The sequence below is a fragment of the Aspergillus luchuensis genome, chromosome 5, assembly GCF_016861625.1.
Source record: "Aspergillus luchuensis IFO 4308 DNA, chromosome 5, nearly complete sequence".
NCBI classification, from domain to species: domain Eukaryota; kingdom Fungi; phylum Ascomycota; class Eurotiomycetes; order Eurotiales; family Aspergillaceae; genus Aspergillus; species Aspergillus luchuensis.
Genome location: NC_054853.1, coordinates 5,007,335 through 5,024,604, shown reverse-complemented (window position 1 = coordinate 5,024,604; position 17,270 = coordinate 5,007,335). Strand labels below are relative to the sequence as shown.

Genomic DNA, 17,270 nt, shown 5'->3' with positions numbered 1-17,270 from the left:
AGAGTTTGGAGGAGGTTGGTCGATCCATCATTCCATCCCCTGGCTATGATATCATCCCCGCACCAGGCAACCGCCAATCTGTCCCCAGCTTATCCGGATCTCCGCACGTTTACCTCGAGTCCCGCCATTCTTCCCTCCTGCCCTTCCATCCCACCTCCCTCCTCTTCACAATGGCCACCCACGCCGATCGCATCAATCCTCTCCGCGCCCAAATCGCCCGCTTTCACGAAACCCGCACTCCCTTCCGCATATACCACGGCAGCACCAATTCCACCCGCAATGCCAGTCTCACCCCTACCAATACTCTCAGTACCGCTCACCTTACCAATGTCCTCTCCGTTGATCATGCTGCCAAAACCATCCAGGTGGAGCCCAACGTCCCAATGGATGCTCTCCTGAATGCTACGCTCGCCTATAACCTCGTCCCACTGGTCGTCATGGAGTTTCCCGGCATCACCGCAGGCGGGGGTTTCTCCGGCACCTCCGGCGAGAGCAGTTCCTTCCGACACGGCTTCTTCGATGCCACAGTGACTCGCATTGAGATAATTCTTGGTAATGGGGAGATTCGTACGGCCTCCCGTACCGAAAATGCGGAATTGTTCAATGCCGCAGCTTCCGCGTTCGGTACCATGGGCGTGATCACCATGCTGGAGATCCAATGTCGCGACGCTAAGTCGTTTGTCGAATTGTCCTATATTCCGGCTCGTAGCATTAGCGATGCGCGGCAGATATTTCATGAGAAGACCCAGGACCCCGATGTTGATTATCTGGACGGCATAGTCTTCGCCAAGGACCATGTAGTGGTATGCGCGGGGCGACTGAGCGATGGTTCTCTCTCGAAAGACGACAAGACACAGAGATATAAGGTTCAACACTTCACCCGTCCCCACGATCCCTGGTTCTATCTCCATGCTCAACGCTCCGGGCGTGTAACGCCCCCATCTTCAGCCCCCGTAGAACCAACGACCGAGCTCGTGCCCCTTCCTGACTACCTCTTCCGCTACGACCGTGGTGCCTTCTGGACCGGCCGCTACGCCTACAAATACTTTATAACACCCTTCAATCGCATTACCCGCTACCTCCTCGACTACTTCATGCACACGCGCGTCATGTACCACGCCTTGCACGCCAGCGGACACTCCAATCAATACATCATTCAAGACGTAGCCGTTCCATACTCCTCTGCAGACACCTTCGTCACGTGGCTCGACGAGCCAGAGAACTTTGGCGCATACCCAATCTGGCTCTGTCCTCTCAAAGTCACTGACAAGACCAGCACAAGTAACCCCCAAATCATCGGCCGCGGAAAACCCTCCCATCCCTCTTCCTCATCAGCAGAGAAGGAGGAAGATGAATACCTCCTCAACTTCGGCCTCTGGGCGCCCTCCCCCTACCGCGGCGCCCAATTCATCGCCCAAAATCGCCGTCTCGAGCACAAAGTCCGCGACCTGGGCGGCAAGAAATGGCTGTACGCGTGCGCGTATTATACGGAGGACGAGTTCTGGGACATATACGATCAGAAGCGGTATGATGCCCTCCGGGAGAAGTACCATGCGGGCTACTTGAAGAATCTGTATGAGAAGGTGAGAGTGGATTTGAATCCTTCTGCTACGGAGAAGGAAAGGCAAGCTGGGATGGGATGGGGACAGTGGGTTGGGAATGTGATGTGGAATGTGTGGCCGGTGAGTGGGTTGTATGGGGTGTATCGGGCGTGGTGGGGAGGTGAGTATTTGTTGAAGAAGGGGAAGTAGATGTTGGTGCTATATAGGTAGGTGGATGTCTTTGTTTTGGATTTGGGGAAGCATAGACTCTTTTGGATATATCTGAAGCGATAGAGATATATGAAATAGCATTTATGAAGTAGGTTTTGGTGTACTATGGAAGAAGCGTAGCAGTAGAGTTACGCACTTGTAATACAGGACCTTCCACAGGAAGTTTTGATTATGTCGCTCTGCGGCTGATCAATCAGTCTTCAGTCGTAATATGTCTACTACTTACTGCCTGCCCAACTGGTAACACTATCTCTCGCTCTAGGTGCTATACGTGACCTTATCTAAGCTGGTAATTCCTATACTACATTGTAGTTAATTTGATCATAAATCATATTTGATGCACTATTACTGCATGCAAGTCATAATACATCACATAGCTAGGTGTAATATTCAATCATCATTGTCATCATCACGGATCCACTATCCCCCAACACCATATCCAAAAGGCTTTATTCCCAAAAGTTCATTAAAGAGATCCCAGGCAACCTTTTCTCCACTACAGCTCTACCACACCAGACATATTTTCTCTCCTTCTCATCGCTAATGCTGCCGTCTCAACTCCTTCCGGAAACTCTCCTCCTGCTTGACGACCTCCAACGGCAGCGTCCACCCAACCCCAAACAAGACGAACGGCGCCCACTTCCACCGGAAGGGGTTAACCAGGATACAAAACACGAACCAATACAAGAGCTCAGTGTACGTGAAGAAGTCGAACGCGCCAACAGGCGACAACTTCTTCATGAACCGGGTGAAGTCGATCCAAGTCCTCATGCGACCTTCCGTCGGACGGGACAGCGGGTCCGTCAAGAACATCAGGAGAAATCTGGTGTAGATGCCAATGTGCATGTTTCCGACGGTGCCGATGGCGTTGACGTAGGTGCTGTTGTTGGCGCAGATGCTGGGGTATTTGGGTGGGAAGACTTGGAGGTACCAGCTTGGAGGGGAGTAGGGTTCTTCGAAGGCGTCGTTGGGGAGGAAGGACAGGGAGGGGCGTTTGAAGCCTGTAGCGAGGATGATTACGTCGCCGGGGACGAGGTCTTCGTGGCCGGGTCCGCCTTTGGGGACGCCATTGCCGCGGAAGTTGAAGCGCACGCCGTCCTCTTCCAGGGTGACGATGTCGCCGCGAAGCCAGCGGGCTTTGCCGTCGCGGATTTGTTCGAAGAGTTCAGAGTTGGCCATCGGGGTTTGGGTGAAGAGGCCGCCCGAGGGGGCGATGTCGGAGAGGTCTCGGTAGAAGAATTTGCGGAGGAGGGATTCGGGGATCCATGAGAGGGAGGTTTCTTGTCCGAGGATGTTCATGGCTAGAAGGGATTGGACGAAGACGTTTCGGGGAATGATCCATTTGTCGGAGCGGGAGAGCACGTCGATTTGGGCAGCTTTGGACTTCACGGCGAACTCGAGGGCCTCGATGGCGCTGGCACCGCCGCCAACAATGAGGACCCTTTTGCCTTCGACTTGTTTCCCGTCGAGTTCGGAGGAGTGGTAGATTTCACCCTTGAAGCGTTCCTGGTCTGGCATTGTTGGCATTTTCGGATCACCGCAGACGCCAACGGATGCGATGATGCCGTCGAAGCGGCCGTATTTTTCTTCCTCGTTGTTGATGATCCATCGGCCGTTTTTGGTTTGCTTGACGGAAGTCACTGGGGTGTTGAACGTTGTGTGTTTCTGCAGGCCATATCGCTTCCAGAGGTCGACGATCTGTTCTTTGATCTCTGCTTGGGTGGGATAGGCTGTGTCGTACTGCACTGAAGGATGGAAGCGGTACATGATGCTGTGGATCTGCAGGGAAGAGGTAGAGTTCACTCGCTGTGTGCAATCAGTAAGGGCATCCAAAAGAGGCTTTATCATGGCCGTGACTTACACTCCAGATACCTCCCAACCCCTTGTCTTTCGATCTCGCTTCAAAGATCTCCACATCGAAGCCATGGCCTACACAATGCGCGGCTGCGGATACTCCAGTGAGACCGGCTCCAATTACAGCCACTCGCTTTTTCGGGACGCCATTGGCAATCGAGGATGGCTTTGGGGGATTAGGTGCAAAGATCCAGTTGAGCAGGTTCTGGAAGAGCATGTAGCATATGGTGAAAGACTGGAGGAGGGGGTTGCGGATAAAGGCCGACAAGGAGAAAGCGGACTCTGATTCCGCCATAGTAGCGATTGTCTGAGCGAGTGAGGTTAGTGCAAAGATACTGTAGTCAATGGAAATAGGTCACTGTAAAAATAAAAGATTGGGACGTTTATGGTAGAAGAACAGGAACGGGGAGGGGTGCTTTTCTAGGGCAGCGGAAACCGGACGGAAGCGATAATGATGATGATGGCAATGACGTAGAGGGTGGATCGGAGCATGTGAAGGCGGGCCAGAGCCAATTCCATGTTTCATTCATCACGACCCTGAACGGCCTGCATTGGAGGTATTTTCAGCGAGTCAATAACAATCACGTTCTTAGATATTTGCCATTGCTTGGGTTGAGAGGCGCGCTGATCAATGGGTCGCACGAGTCCTACTGGGTATACGACTTGTTTTCAAGCCGGCCGGCATCCGCACGGGGAGGGCGGCCAGACCCCTTCGTTTTGTACTCTCAAATCAAGACAAGATAGATTTTGGTGCTCCTTAAGGCATAGAATAATGCCTGGGCTCCGAGCAGCGGATCCAGCGACCATCACATGAAAGTTTATGCCGTTCTGCGCTGCCCTGCTGGCAGTCCATCTGGATGTTTCCGAGCCGCAGCTTCAAGCCAGTCGGAAAAAACCATGCGTAACACCATTCTCATCTTCATGTGCGACATAAATGAGCTATGGTAGTCAATTCTGACGTCTGGCACCTGATTGAGCTCCTGCGAGTGTAGTTCTTCGGTGCTTGTTGCATTGCCTATGCATCCTTGATCGCGAGCGCATGAGAGTCTCGGAGCAACTGGGGATCTTTGTACATTCAGTAGTTATTCCGTTGCAGGAAATCTCAGTCCCAATCACATTCCATATCCCAGTAAATGATTGAAGGCAGGTGAGTGGTAGATGCACTCCGAGCTTCACGGTGCTGACGCCGAACGGACTAGTCTGCCCATCCATAGCAATAGCTTGTCCATAGTGCAGATTGTTAGCATTTCCTGGTAAGTGATTGTTTATAATAGCCCAATCTGCAATACTGCAAGCAGTAGAAACAATTCTTTCTCGAGCACGCGAGGATGAAGTTGAAAAGGGAAGAGAGAGAATGACCCCAACAGGCGCAGGCACGGGAATTACCCGATTGGGTCTAGCGGGCGGTGGGAGCTCCCAGACTTCGGCTTCATCGATTTCCATGATTGTTGCCTTTTCTCCAACAAGCCTCCACCCGTTTGACCTCCCCGTCTCTCTCGCTCGACACGCCAGACGTCCGCCCTGTTACTCCCGCGGGGACTCGGTACGCCTTCAGCATTCCACCATGTGCGCCAATCGTTGACCGCTCTGCCCGACTCCCCGCAATCCGTCACGGACAGCCTTCGATAGCTTTCGTCCCTCCATACCTCCACCAAAAATGGCGACGCCGACTCTGGACCGTTTCTTTGCCAGTATTGCTGACCTGGTCAAAGCTCGAGATGGACGCCAACTTCAAGATTACTTGCAGCTCGAGCCTCCCCTGCCCGATATTTATCGACAAATGGTGGAGGAATTGCGGCAACATTATCCGGCCGGTCCTAAAGAGGCAGAGCTATTGCGACGATGTGAAACCCTCGTTCCAAAAACCAAAGGCGCCCCGTGGACCGCCTTCCCTACCTTTATGAAGCTTTACTTTACCTTTCTACGCGATGTCAACCTGGACAATTTGCTCGAAACATACGATCTTCTCAAGGGGCTGTTGAAGTAGGTATCACACAACTCGTTGCTGGCACTATTGCTGACCCGCGACTGTGCCATTCAGCCAATGTGTACTGGCATTAGGTGACAGCCACATGGGTGTCATAGTCCTCCCCACCGTTCTGTACCTCTCGAAAGTCCTCGCAAAGCTGGCCATGGGCCTCGACCGACGTCCAGACTTAATTGCCCACCTGCTGCGACTCGAAGGTCGGTCGAATCAAGAAGAAGCTACGGAGAAGGTGACGCTAGTGGAGAAATCTGCAAATGTTGTTCGGGAAGCATTCATTAAGTGTTTAACGGACAGAAGTGGTACGCCAGGTATCCACGGAAAGCCAGAAGGGAAGAGGATAGGGATCTACTTGATGGCAAACCTTTGCCTCAAGCTGCTTTTCCAGGTATGACTGGGTATTCTTCAGTGTGATAAATGGACTAACATGGGCCAGTGCGGCAAACTCCGAAACGCAGAGCAAATGTTTGCGAGTATCAGCGCACAATCCCCTCCTCTGAAACACTTCCCAGCTTCGCAGCGCGTCACCTATCTATACTACCTCGGACGTTACCTGTTCTCCAACAACCTCTTCTACCCCGCCCAGATTGCCCTTCAAGCTTCTTACGATCAATGCCACCGTCAGGCGACGAATCAGAAAAGAGTCATCCTGACCTACCTCATTCCTTGTAATATAATACTAGGACGCTTCCCCTCATTACAGTTATTGCAGCGTCCTGAGGCCGAAGGGCTGGTAGACAGATTCGTGCCGATTTGTCGGCTGATTGCTCGGGGCGATTATATAGCGTTCCGCGAGCATCTTGCAATTGGCTCCCCTGAAACAGAATGGTTCGCTCGGAAAGGCATCCTTCTTGCCCTACGCAACAGATGCGAAATCCTTGTCTGGCGGTCACTTGCACGAAAGGTCTTTATCCACGCCGGTTTCCACGGCGATCCTTCACTTGGCCCTTCTCAACGTGGACCCCCACCATACCTCTATCTCAACAAGTTGGATGCGGCGGTCCGGTGGATTCAATCTCAGCATGCCCAGTCGGCCCAAAGCTCAATAGGATTCTTCGCCCCCAAAGCCGAACCAGATTCCCAAGCGGGTCAAAATCTGTTCGGGTCCCAGATCATACACAAAACAACGGATTGGGATTTCGAGGGGCTTGGCGAGTTGGACGCACAAGAGGCAGTCGCAAGTCCAGGCCTTATTGAGAAATATGGGGACTATCTGGCACCGGACGGATATTTCGATGCGCAGGGACAGTGGCAGATGAACCCACCGGGCAGTCTTGTTGATGGACAGCCCTCTATAGATTACCAGCAATATGAGCTTGACCCGTACGCGAGTCGAGCCGACGGCGAGCAGGACTCAGGCAGACCTACTCTCATGATGCGCGAGCTTGAGTCCATCCTGGCCTCCCTTCTCACCCAGGGTCTGATGCGTGGATTCCTGACTCACAAGAATCCTCGTCTGGCGATTCCCGGTGCGCGTCTCCGTGGTGCCATACCGACTGGCTTTCCCAATGTTTGGCAGACAATCCTGGCTCGGGAACAAGAAGACGACAACGTTCCGGGATGGGTCCAACCGCCAGCGGTGGCACCACCTCGGACAGCCGGAGGTGGACGTGTTGTCAATCTGTCCGGAGCGAGACCTGTCGGAGTACAGTAACGACATTAGCTACCCATGTGGAGGCACAGCCCAATGGATGATCTATTGTACATAGCAACGAATACCAGGATACAAACACAAAACAACTATGTGAATAATAAGCCAACATCTGGTACCTGATGTGCCTGAACGATGGAACATCCGCATCAAGTCATTCAGGCCGACCGGGCGGTCGAGATATCTGCTTTGGAGGATGATCGACCTCCAAGCTCGGAGTCGGGCCCGAGATCTCGGTCATAATTCAAGAGCCGAGGACTAAACTCCGACACTGCCGGCTTTTGTGGATATTTGGCTCGGATTAATGATTCTGGACTCCAAGCTTGTGGAGCAGGGTCTCTCGACCGTGACCTTACAGTCCCCAAACGGCATAGCGGCGATTGTGACAGAATTCTGAAGGATTACTGAAGAGTTTCAGAACAGGTGGCGAGCGCTTATCCACGAAATGACCGGGGTAGATTCAAAATAAGCTTATTTGGGCCTGCAGGACCAACATCAAGTCCACTTCACGGCTTCTGGTCCTTCTTACAATTGTCAATGCAGTTTTTGTAAGGATCATACCGGACGTAACCAGATACATTGGTCCGATAGAAATTGGTATAGCTCTGAGGCTCGGTCCGAATCAAACAGGCATAGCAATACCAACAGGCTTCAATTCCCGGGTGGCCGCCCTCGGTGCAAACAGTCCCTCCTTATAAAATCTCGGACTTGCAATTATGAGCTTGCGTATACCTTGAAAGCCTTCTTTATAAAAAGGGAACCTTTCCCAGTCACTTTGCCACTTCATCACACTTTCAGAACAATAATCCACAGCATTTACTCTTTTCTCTTCATCATCTGGCTGCACGATCTTCCCCATGCGCGCTCTTTCAACTTTGGCCGGCCTGGCTGCCACTGTGCCCCTGGCTGCGTCTGCAGCTATTCAGACAAGATCAGCCGGCCCTGACCTTCCTGTTGTGAACACCACTTTGGGATATGTGCGGGGCACATACTCCCCCTTTCGTGGTGGTGACACCGCCGTTGTCTACAAAGGTATTCCGTTTGCCGCTGCCCCGACTGGTGAAAACCGCTGGAAGGAGCCCCAGTCACCCCAGCCCTGGTCTGGCGTCCTGAATGCAACCGAATTTGGCCCTCAATGCGCCCAGTCCTACAGCGCTGCGGGCATCTTTAGTAGCGGAAAGAAAAGCACTAGCGAAGACTGCCTTTATTTGAACATCTGGACCCCTAACTACAACGACACCTCTGACATCACCTCTAAGAACCTGCCGGTGTACTTTTGGATCTACGGCGGTCGCTTCGAGGGTGGTTCCGGTGACGTCCTGACCTACGATGGCACTGGTCTCGCCGCCAAAGATATCATCGTCGTCACCATCAACTACCGGTTGGGCCCCTTCGGCTACCTCGCCCACCCCGAACTGTCCGCCGAATCCGGTCACAACAGCTCTGGAAACTACGGTATCCTTGACCAGCAAGCCGCCCTACGCTGGGTTCACGAGAACATCGCCAACTTCGGTGGCAATGCCAGCCAGATTACTGTTGGCGGTCAGTCTGCCGGCTCGGCCAGCGCCTTGGATAGCATGTGGAGCCCGTTAACCAAGGGCCTCATTGCCGGTGTCATCTCTGAGAGCGGTGCTCGTGGTCCTCATGACCCTATGACCGGCAGTGCTGCCACCAGCCACCGCACCAAGGTGGCCGCCGAAGCCCAGGGTGTCGAGTTCCTCAAGGAGCTGAACGTCACCTCCATTCAAGAACTGCGCACCTCCGTCTCCATGGAAACCCTGCTCGAATACGACTCTCTCAGCGATACCATCTTCGAAGGTACCCAGTTCGCGAACGCTTCTGCCTTCTTCATGGAACCCCCCATGTGGCGTCCCAACATCGACGGCTACGTCTTCCCCCACGACTACACCCAATCCCTCCTTCTCAATGCCCACGCAGACGTGCCTATCCTCACCGGAAACAACAAGGACGAGTCTGGCGCCGAGACTGACCCCGGTCTCACTGCCTCCACCTACAATACCCTCTACCTGGAGGTCTTCCAAAACTTCTCGGAAGAATTCTTCAAGCTCTACCCCGGCGATTCCACCTCCCAGGCCAACAACAACTCGAACGCCCTCTACCGCGACATGAGCCGTATCGGTACCTGGCAGTGGGCTCTCGATTGGGCCAAGGGTGGTGCCAAGAGCCCTGTCTACACTTACTACTTCACTCGCTCCCCGGCTGAGAACCGCGACGAGGGCGCCTACCACGGCTCGGAACTCTGGTACACCTTCAACAACATCCCTTACTCCGACTACTCCAATGTCACTTGGTACCCCTATGACTATGTCGTTGAGGAGTACATGTCCAACTACTGGGCTAATTTTATCCGTACTGGTAACCCGAACGGCGATGGACTCCCTCATTTCCCGCCCAGCACCGAGTCCGAGCAGACCATGTGGTTGGGTGACTCTTGGGGTGCCGGCCCTATTTCCGATAGCGAGGAGCGTATCGAGTTTATCAAGAGCTGGTTTGCTACCATGCCTGAGTGGTAGACGGGTGGGTGTATCTTATCACTTTCCTACAGAAATCGTCTGTTCACTTTCCTGTTTGTCATCGTGCCTGAGGCATGTGATGTATTATAGATATTTGTCAAGTTCTTACACTCGTTTACTAGTGTATAGCTATTACTTACCTCATTGGTACCTTACTTTGTTAACTAATTACTTATAAACAGTGGCATCGCGTATCACGATTCATTTTAACATTTAGCCATGCTGTTACTGCGCTTGTGTATAGTAAAGACTTCAGTGCTGATTCCAAAATAAATTTTTGCTTGACACGTCTACTAAGTAGAAGACCAACTTATTCATATTGAGTTTCGAAGGGATAATATACTAAAAGTAGGTAGGACATCTGGTCATGCTGAACATATACACATTGCCAATGTGCTACGCCATACAAACTGGGCATTAGATGCTAATCTAATTCAGATACCAGAATAGAAAGGAAAGTAAGAAGGGATGTAGGGTAAATAAGATTAAACGAAAACATCGCCATTTCGAGACACCAAAAGCTAGACATACCAGGGTATCAAGATCACCTTCAGAGGTAAGACATTCGAATAAACGAGAACTGAAGTGTAGAACGAAACTCGAAAATGAGAGAAAAGCTAGACACCACGAACAAACCGCGCAGCTGCCTCTATCATCTCCTCCTGCTCCTCCTGCCACCCAAGAATATGTCCCATCATATAGATATCATGCGGCAAGCCTGGCATTTCCAGGTATTCGACATTATTGCCCGGGACAGCCCGCATCGCATCCGCAAACCCCCTGACACTATCACACAGCATCTCCGCACCCCCAACTTGTGCGAAGATCGGAACAGGCGTCGCAAAGGGATGCAGCGCCGGCGACAGGTACGGATCATCCAGACGCACTGACTCCGGCGGGGCAAACGCACGCGCACCCCACGCGGCCATCTCCCCATCACAGTAGTCAGTCCGTTGATTCCGGTGGGCGTTGACAGCCTGCGAGTCACCCTCGAAGCTGTACTCAACCGAGGGTGAGAACAGAAGGCACGCCCGAGGCGGCGGCAGCTCTGCAAGCTCATGGCCGCTCTCCTGCTGAAACGAGGCGAGGTGGCGCAATAGAGCCATGACCATAGTAGCTCCGGATGAGTCGCCGACGAGCACGATGCGGGACGGCGAGATGTTCAGTTCTCGAACAAGGTAGAGATATGAGGTCATGGCGTCTTGCATGGGCCCCGGGTAAGGGGTTGGATTGTTACCACCCGCTAGCCGGTACTGCACCCACAGCGACCGGGTACCTGTACCCAGCTTCTCGTTGAGTAGGTCGGCTGTGAAGCCGGAGTCATCGGGCCTGCCAGTTAGCCAGAGAAATGCGCTGCCGTGGAATGATAGGATGACGAGGCTCTTCTCGTCATCTGTTTCTTGCTCTTGATCATCATCCTTGATGTCGATGATTGCTAGCAAGTCCTTAGGTGGAGGAGAGGGATACCATGTCCCGCCGATGGTTTCAGGTTTGATGGTGTCGCTTGTGAAAGCACCGCGATACGAGTCTTCCGGGGCTGGGTTCATGAGGACCCATCGGTCGCCCAGCTTGCCTGACTCTAGGCTCAGGGACTGCGCGTAGCCGAGTTCGCGGATGATGGTCATGGCTAGCTTTGTGAGACGGGTGGTGAATGCTTGGCGATATGTCCATGTCGGACTTTGTCTGAAAGAGGGTATTATGTAGTAGATGCCAAGAAGTAGAGATACTAGTGAGACTCGGATTATTGATATAAGCAGCCAGATGGTCCAGCCTGGTTGGCGAGTCCGCCAGCCGTTGGGGATAGCGTCGTCTTCTGCCAGCGCGCGCGCCATTGTCGACGCTTTTTTTTTCTTTCTAGAAGTGTTGCCTGATACTAATCGGTTCGTACCTCGATGGGAGATGACAGAGGTGGCTTGTCTGGTAATATAAGATGGGGCAGCCTCGCTGAGATCACCCGCTCTAGGCAACCCGCGCGGCAATCTGGAACAGGCCTGATTGGCTGCCATTGCTGTGTGGAGAATGACTTCGATATTGTCCAATCGGAGCCCAGCCGAACAAACTTGGAGGCCTCAGGCAATAACCCCGGTTGGGTTGCACATACTCTTCCTCTATAAGGACCCCCTGTATCTCTTTCTATGTCATCTGGTGTTCATCTTTTCCATTTTCACATGATTGTAGATACTCTACCTGTCCAAGTCAGTCATGTCTGCTACTTAACTATCTTCCATCCTTTTTATGGAACGATATTGTCACAAATATATACTATTCGGCTCATTTACTATTTGTACTGCCGAGTTGACTTGATTCGATACCAGGTGAACGCCTCTGCTTTCTATGGCTGCAGTGTAAAATCATGGTCATGCCGACCTTTCAGATAGTCATAGTTCTCATCCACCCACTCAACGCACGGTACCAAATGGCCCCAGTCCACCTTTCCTTGTAAGCTCCGAGGTAGTATGACCTTCAAGTCTGAACGGTACCACGCCGGGAAATGAATCGTCACGAGCATAACACGCGGGTCATCTGTGCGGTTCGGCATGCCTGCATGCCACAGCCGGAAGTCCCGAATAATGATAGCTCCCTTCGGTAGAGATGGCTGCACTGGGGGAGAAATCCTGCGGCGAGCCTCAACGATCTCCGGGATCACACCCGTGTCGTCACTGTCTCGAGGATCGGCGTCCCGGTGGCTACCAGGCCAGAGCTCGGTGGCGCCATTCTCCGGGGAGGTTGCCACCAGATTTACATTGATACACAGTCCAAACGGGATCTTGGGAAAGTCAAAGTGCACGTCGACATGCACCGGTTGTCGGTCCTCGGCTTTGAAGGCCGTGTTGGCGCTATAGAAACGTAGGTGTGGGTTTGGCCCCAGCATGCATTCGGTGATAGCAGTTGCCCAGGGGTTTGCAATGACATCCTCAAACATGTAGTTCGGGTCGACGACTGGCTCTTGCTGGATATTTCCTGTGCGGGAGCCAAAGTTGCGGTGGGTTTGCGGATTGGCATATAGAGTCTTGGCCTCAGGGACCATGCGCTCGTTCAGTTTGTCGAGATGGGCAGGGTCAACGCCGTTGGTGATAACACAAACGCCATCTCGATGAAGGCCTTCAAGAGCCGCTTGGAGGTTATGAGAAGAGAGCTTTTTGGTAGCCCGTTCCTCGTCCGAAAGTGTAATTTGGACTAGCTGCGGGGCTACCATGGTTGCGTTTTCAGTTAAAATCGTAGTAAGGAAACTGAGAAAAAGACCGGGGATTAGACTATAACATTTACTGCACTGCTCCCAGAAGCGAGAGGGGTCACCTATATAGTTTGCAGAGCAAAGATACATTTGGATGAGCGCACTGATAAGCAACTCCTCCCGACTAAAGTGATACGCCTTCCCAGTTGGGAATGGCCGGTGGTGGCGGCAGGTGACCCGACCAATCGCTGGCCTGAGGTTTACCGTCGGCTGCTTGGACCTTCCTTTCTTCCTTCATCCTTCTTCATTCTGATAGTCAGGAGGACCCCAGTTGGCACTTGACTCGTTATCTGCCGTGCTGCTGCTCCTCACAGGTCTTGGACCCTGCAGGTCTGTGAAGTCAAGATATAGCAAACCGATAAACAAAGGCAAGACTCAACTATAAAGTAGGGGCTTGCGTCCAGAAGGTGTGTGATTGACTTTCTAAGCGAAATATTGCCCTTTGCTCCCTTTGTTGTATCATTCAATCTAACCAATAATGTCTCTAGAGGGGAATAAAAAGAAGTCGGGGGTTCCGGATGAAATTGTCAAACAATTACCTAGTAACGTTGAAGAGACTGGGGCTGAACGAACCAATGATGCAGAAAAATCCCTGGCCCATACCAGATTCGAGCACAGTCTCGGGTTCTGGAAGGCGTGCCAGTTCTACCGTCCAGCCCTGCTATGGTCTTGCTTCGTCAACCTAGCAGTCATTCTGTGTGGCTTTGATGGCGCCTTGATTGGAAGTCTGGTGGGGCTGACCCCGTTTGTTCGCACATATGGCAGATTGGTGGACGGGCAATATGCGGTTGCTCCCTCTTGGCTGTCTGCCTTCAATTATGCATCATACGTGGGCAGTGTGCCTGGCTCGCTGGTGGCAGGCATTGCCTACGACAAATACGGCCCGCGCATGACCCTCGCTGCAGCTTCAATCGGCTCGATCGGGTCCATCTTCTTTCAGTTCTTCAGCGAAGGCCCAGCTCTTCTCTTCGTTGGCGAGCTACTTAACGGATTTATTACAGGTGTTTACCCTGTCCTCGCCAATGCCTATGTTAGTGAAGTTGCTCCCGTTGCAGCTCGCGGTGTCCTCGCTGCCGTCATAAACCTGTCCTATGTCATTGGTCAACTAGTGGCATCGGGACTACTCAAGGGGACCAGCACGATGGATAGTAAGTGGGCTTATAAGATCCCGTTCGCTTCACAATGGGCTCTGCCTGTCTTCATCCTTTCGCTCATATACTTCTGTCCGACTCCTCCTTACTGGCTCTGCAAGAAGGGTCGACCAGAGCAAGCGCGAAAATCTATCCAGCGTTTGACGACATCCGAAGTTGACGTGGACGCATACCTCGCTCATATAGAAGAGACTCTCCGCTTAGAAGAGAGCTCCAGGACTAAGGCCAGCATTCTCGACTGCTTTCGCGGTACAAATCTACGGCGCACTATTATATCCTGTCAGGCTTTCAATATTCAAGCCCTCTGTGGTAATATCTTGTTCATAAATTATGCCGTTTACTTTTTCGAGAATGCTGGTCTAGATACGTCGGATGCTTTCTCAATGAATGTGGGGCTGACATGCATGGGCTTCGTTGGGACACTAGCCTCCTATGTTCTCATCTCATACGCCGGTCGGCGCACCATCTACCTGTGGGGCTCTACCGTAATCGCCTTGCTCCTACTTCTCGTCGGGATTCTGGCCGTTGTGCCCCAGCACAATTCGGGACCTGTGTGGGCCATGTCCGCCCTAATGGTGATATGCAACCTCGTCTACGACATGTCGGTGGGACCACTGTGCTTCACCGTTATGTCCGAGGTGTCTGCCGTTAATCTGAGAGGTGTCACTATAGCCCTGTCCAATGTCACTGTGGTGATATGGTCTGTCATATTTGCTGTCGCCATTCCCTATGCAATGGACACTACTGGTGCCAACTGGGGCGGCAAGCTGGGATTCCTATTCGCTGGAATCGGAGTCTTGGATACACTCTGGTGCTACTTCTTCCTGCCGGAGACTAAAGGTCGAACATTTGAGGAGCTGGATTTCATGTTCCAGCAGAAGCTACCCACGCGTCAGTTTAGCAAGTACCAGTTTACAGAGACACAGCAAGTAGCACCAGAGGCTTAGCTTGTTGTCCAATAGAAGCTAAGAACATACAATCAGGAGGCAAGCGTCTGAAATATGTGGATATTAGGATTTGGTGAGAATGTGGAAAAGCTATTTTACTCTTGGTTCTGTGGTTAAATGGCCAGCTTTAGTGAAGTATTATAGTTGGGTTAATTATTCTAGCTTTTTCTTAGAGACCTTGGTCTAATTTCTTCCTCGAACTCGTCAACTTCAGGTAGAGAAGCAGCAGCTATCTAGATCCAAGTGCTGCACAAGTGCCTCATATGCCGCACGGTTAGAAACGAGCTTCATTTTCCTGTTCCTTTTTGGGGTTTCCGCTTCATCCAACGGTGTGGCATCTTGTGTAGAGAATGAGAGCTCGGCACAGCTAGAGCACGGGAGCCTGTCTGTCCGTCAACAGTCAGGATGTGAAATAGGACTACCACTGACCATCAGCCAAGTCTAGATATAAGGAATAATGAACGCCTACTGCTTGCTGTTAGCTACGCGTCTAGCTGACGCCCCTACTACTAAGGAAAGCAAATGGAGAGTGAACATTAAAAGGATATTGGTTGAAGATGACCAGTCGTCTAGACATACTGTACTTGCTTGATAAGGACTGTTTATATGGGATTCAATGTGACTTTAGTAATCGTCTATCTGTATGCGTTAGACCCCCTTGGTCTGTCGATGAGCACCCTGCTTCTTACATTGACAAGGAAGGCGGGTGATTACTAGACTAGTATAGTAACTGTTGTCTTGTTCTATCATATGCAGCTTTTGGAGTGTAAGTGTAATATTGGCTTATGTAGCACTAACTTTTCCACTCATTCAACAAGCGGGTCCCATAGCTCAGTTGGTTAGAGCGTGACGCTAATAACGTCAAAGTCGAGGGTTCGAGCCCCTCTGGGACCATCTCTTTTTGCAATTTTTTCATGTTGAATATATATATATGTCTTTCTCATCATGTTATTCAATTGATTGACTTACTACTAACTGACCAATAGGTGCAGGTAAAGCAATAAATTGATTTTCTTGGGAGTGTACCTGCGTGGTGCTAACCCGAGTCATGACCCACTACGATTCAACATTCAGTTCGATGCTACCTACATTTGGCCACAATCGATATCTATCAATCTCTATGGGCCCTAAAAGCATATACATATATATGTAGCCCTTCTTTACACGGGAATATCAAGGGAAGAATCTAGCTTCTTGGTGGTTGAAGATAAACCTTATTGAGCTGGGAACTCGAGACTTCGAATTCCATTTACAACCGGTCACTATACTAGTTAGTACATGGGATGGTAGTGTGGAACGTTCTACGATACTGCGAAATTGGCCATTCCGTTCTCAATTACATGTCCTAGCAACTCATGCAGCCAGCCCAGCTTTGGACAACAGGCAGATAGAAATAAAACTAGTAGGCCTCGGTCTCCCACTCCGGGGCTGGAATGGGATTAAGGTAATGAGTGTTCGGCACCTTTTGGAAATATACCTTATCAACAGGAGTAGTAATTATTTTGGTCGTCTCATTTACGTACTAGATGGCGGGGGTAGCGAATCTTTCACCTGACTTCATAGGTCCGTAGACAGTGTCTCCGTGCTCCAACTGTTTTCGGTGATGGTCTAGCCACTAACTAACTGTCAATGACCAATATTCCTCAGCCATGGCAATACAATACATATCAATAGCAACCGAGTAGCAAACACCAACATCAGCCTCATCATCTTGGAATTTGTTATCGGTGCAAACCCCGCACGGTACCATGGCGAATGCTGTCCTTACACCGTCCATATTGCTGAGGCTAGTGATTGACTAATGTAATAGGCCATAGAAATTACCGTAAATGAGAGTCTGTGGAAGCATAATCAAGTATTACTCACTTTCCAGCGACATTCTCCTCGTTGAAATGTCCCAATTTGGTAGTTCCTTTGCAATGTGGTGCGCTTATATACCCCGAAAGGTTTCATTAAAACTCATACCAATACAATAGGTGGCTAATACGAAGGTGTGGATCTCTTTTCTCAACCCCCTCTCACCTATTTTCTCTCTCACTCATAGATATGGTGTTCAGGCCTGCATTCAATAAAATCAAAGCCACTCTGTGAACGACTGGAGAAGTTTTGTTGTGATTGATCAGTGTCCTTTTAAACCGCCGC

At 51.3% G+C, this 17,270-nt stretch overlaps 7 protein-coding genes and 1 non-coding gene across 8 annotated transcripts; 5 read left to right on the top strand and 3 right to left on the bottom strand.

Moving 5' to 3' along the window:
• Positions 1 to 170: 170 nt before the first annotated feature.
• AKAW2_51643A (uncharacterized protein) lies at positions 171 to 1,751 on the top strand (the record flags this gene model as incomplete). Its single annotated transcript, XM_041691595.1, has 1 exon — positions 171 to 1,751. The coding sequence occupies one exon, from the start codon at positions 171 to 173 to the stop codon at positions 1,749 to 1,751; it is 1,581 nt and encodes a 526-aa protein (XP_041545064.1).
• A 561-nt stretch (positions 1,752 to 2,312) lies between these two features.
• Positions 2,313 to 3,921, bottom strand: AKAW2_51642S (flavin-containing monooxygenase; the record flags this gene model as incomplete). The annotated part of the gene is made up of 2 exons (XM_041691594.1): positions 2,313 to 3,578; positions 3,634 to 3,921. The coding sequence occupies 2 exons, from the start codon at positions 3,919 to 3,921 to the stop codon at positions 2,313 to 2,315; spliced, it is 1,554 nt and encodes a 517-aa protein (XP_041545063.1).
• A 1,362-nt stretch (positions 3,922 to 5,283) lies between these two features.
• On the top strand, positions 5,284 to 7,264 carry AKAW2_51641A (uncharacterized protein; the record flags this gene model as incomplete). The annotated part of the gene is made up of 3 exons (XM_041691593.1): positions 5,284 to 5,609; positions 5,668 to 5,998; positions 6,047 to 7,264. 3 exons carry the CDS (start codon positions 5,284 to 5,286, stop codon positions 7,262 to 7,264), a joined length of 1,875 nt encoding a protein of 624 aa, XP_041545062.1.
• An 854-nt stretch (positions 7,265 to 8,118) lies between these two features.
• On the top strand, positions 8,119 to 9,795 carry AKAW2_51640A (carboxylesterase/lipase family protein; the record flags this gene model as incomplete). The annotated part of the gene is made up of 1 exon (XM_041691592.1): positions 8,119 to 9,795. The coding sequence occupies one exon, from the start codon at positions 8,119 to 8,121 to the stop codon at positions 9,793 to 9,795; it is 1,677 nt and encodes a 558-aa protein (XP_041545061.1).
• A 617-nt stretch (positions 9,796 to 10,412) lies between these two features.
• Positions 10,413 to 11,627, bottom strand: AKAW2_51639S (uncharacterized protein; the record flags this gene model as incomplete). The annotated part of the gene is made up of 1 exon (XM_041691591.1): positions 10,413 to 11,627. The coding sequence occupies one exon, from the start codon at positions 11,625 to 11,627 to the stop codon at positions 10,413 to 10,415; it is 1,215 nt and encodes a 404-aa protein (XP_041545060.1).
• Positions 11,628 to 12,127: 500 nt separating this feature from the next.
• AKAW2_51638S (phytanoyl-CoA dioxygenase family protein) lies at positions 12,128 to 13,120 on the bottom strand (the record flags this gene model as incomplete). Its single annotated transcript, XM_041691589.1, has 1 exon — positions 12,128 to 13,120. The coding sequence occupies one exon, from the start codon at positions 13,118 to 13,120 to the stop codon at positions 12,128 to 12,130; it is 993 nt and encodes a 330-aa protein (XP_041545059.1).
• A 388-nt stretch (positions 13,121 to 13,508) lies between these two features.
• Positions 13,509 to 15,128, top strand: AKAW2_51637A (uncharacterized protein; the record flags this gene model as incomplete). Its single annotated transcript, XM_041691588.1, has 1 exon — positions 13,509 to 15,128. One exon carries the CDS (start codon positions 13,509 to 13,511, stop codon positions 15,126 to 15,128), a length of 1,620 nt encoding a protein of 539 aa, XP_041545058.1.
• Positions 15,129 to 15,948: 820 nt separating this feature from the next.
• On the top strand, positions 15,949 to 16,022 carry AKAW2_t50020A. The gene has a single exon. It is a non-coding gene; the product is annotated as a tRNA-Ile (tRNA).
• The last annotated feature ends 1,248 nt before the right edge of the window (positions 16,023 to 17,270 follow it).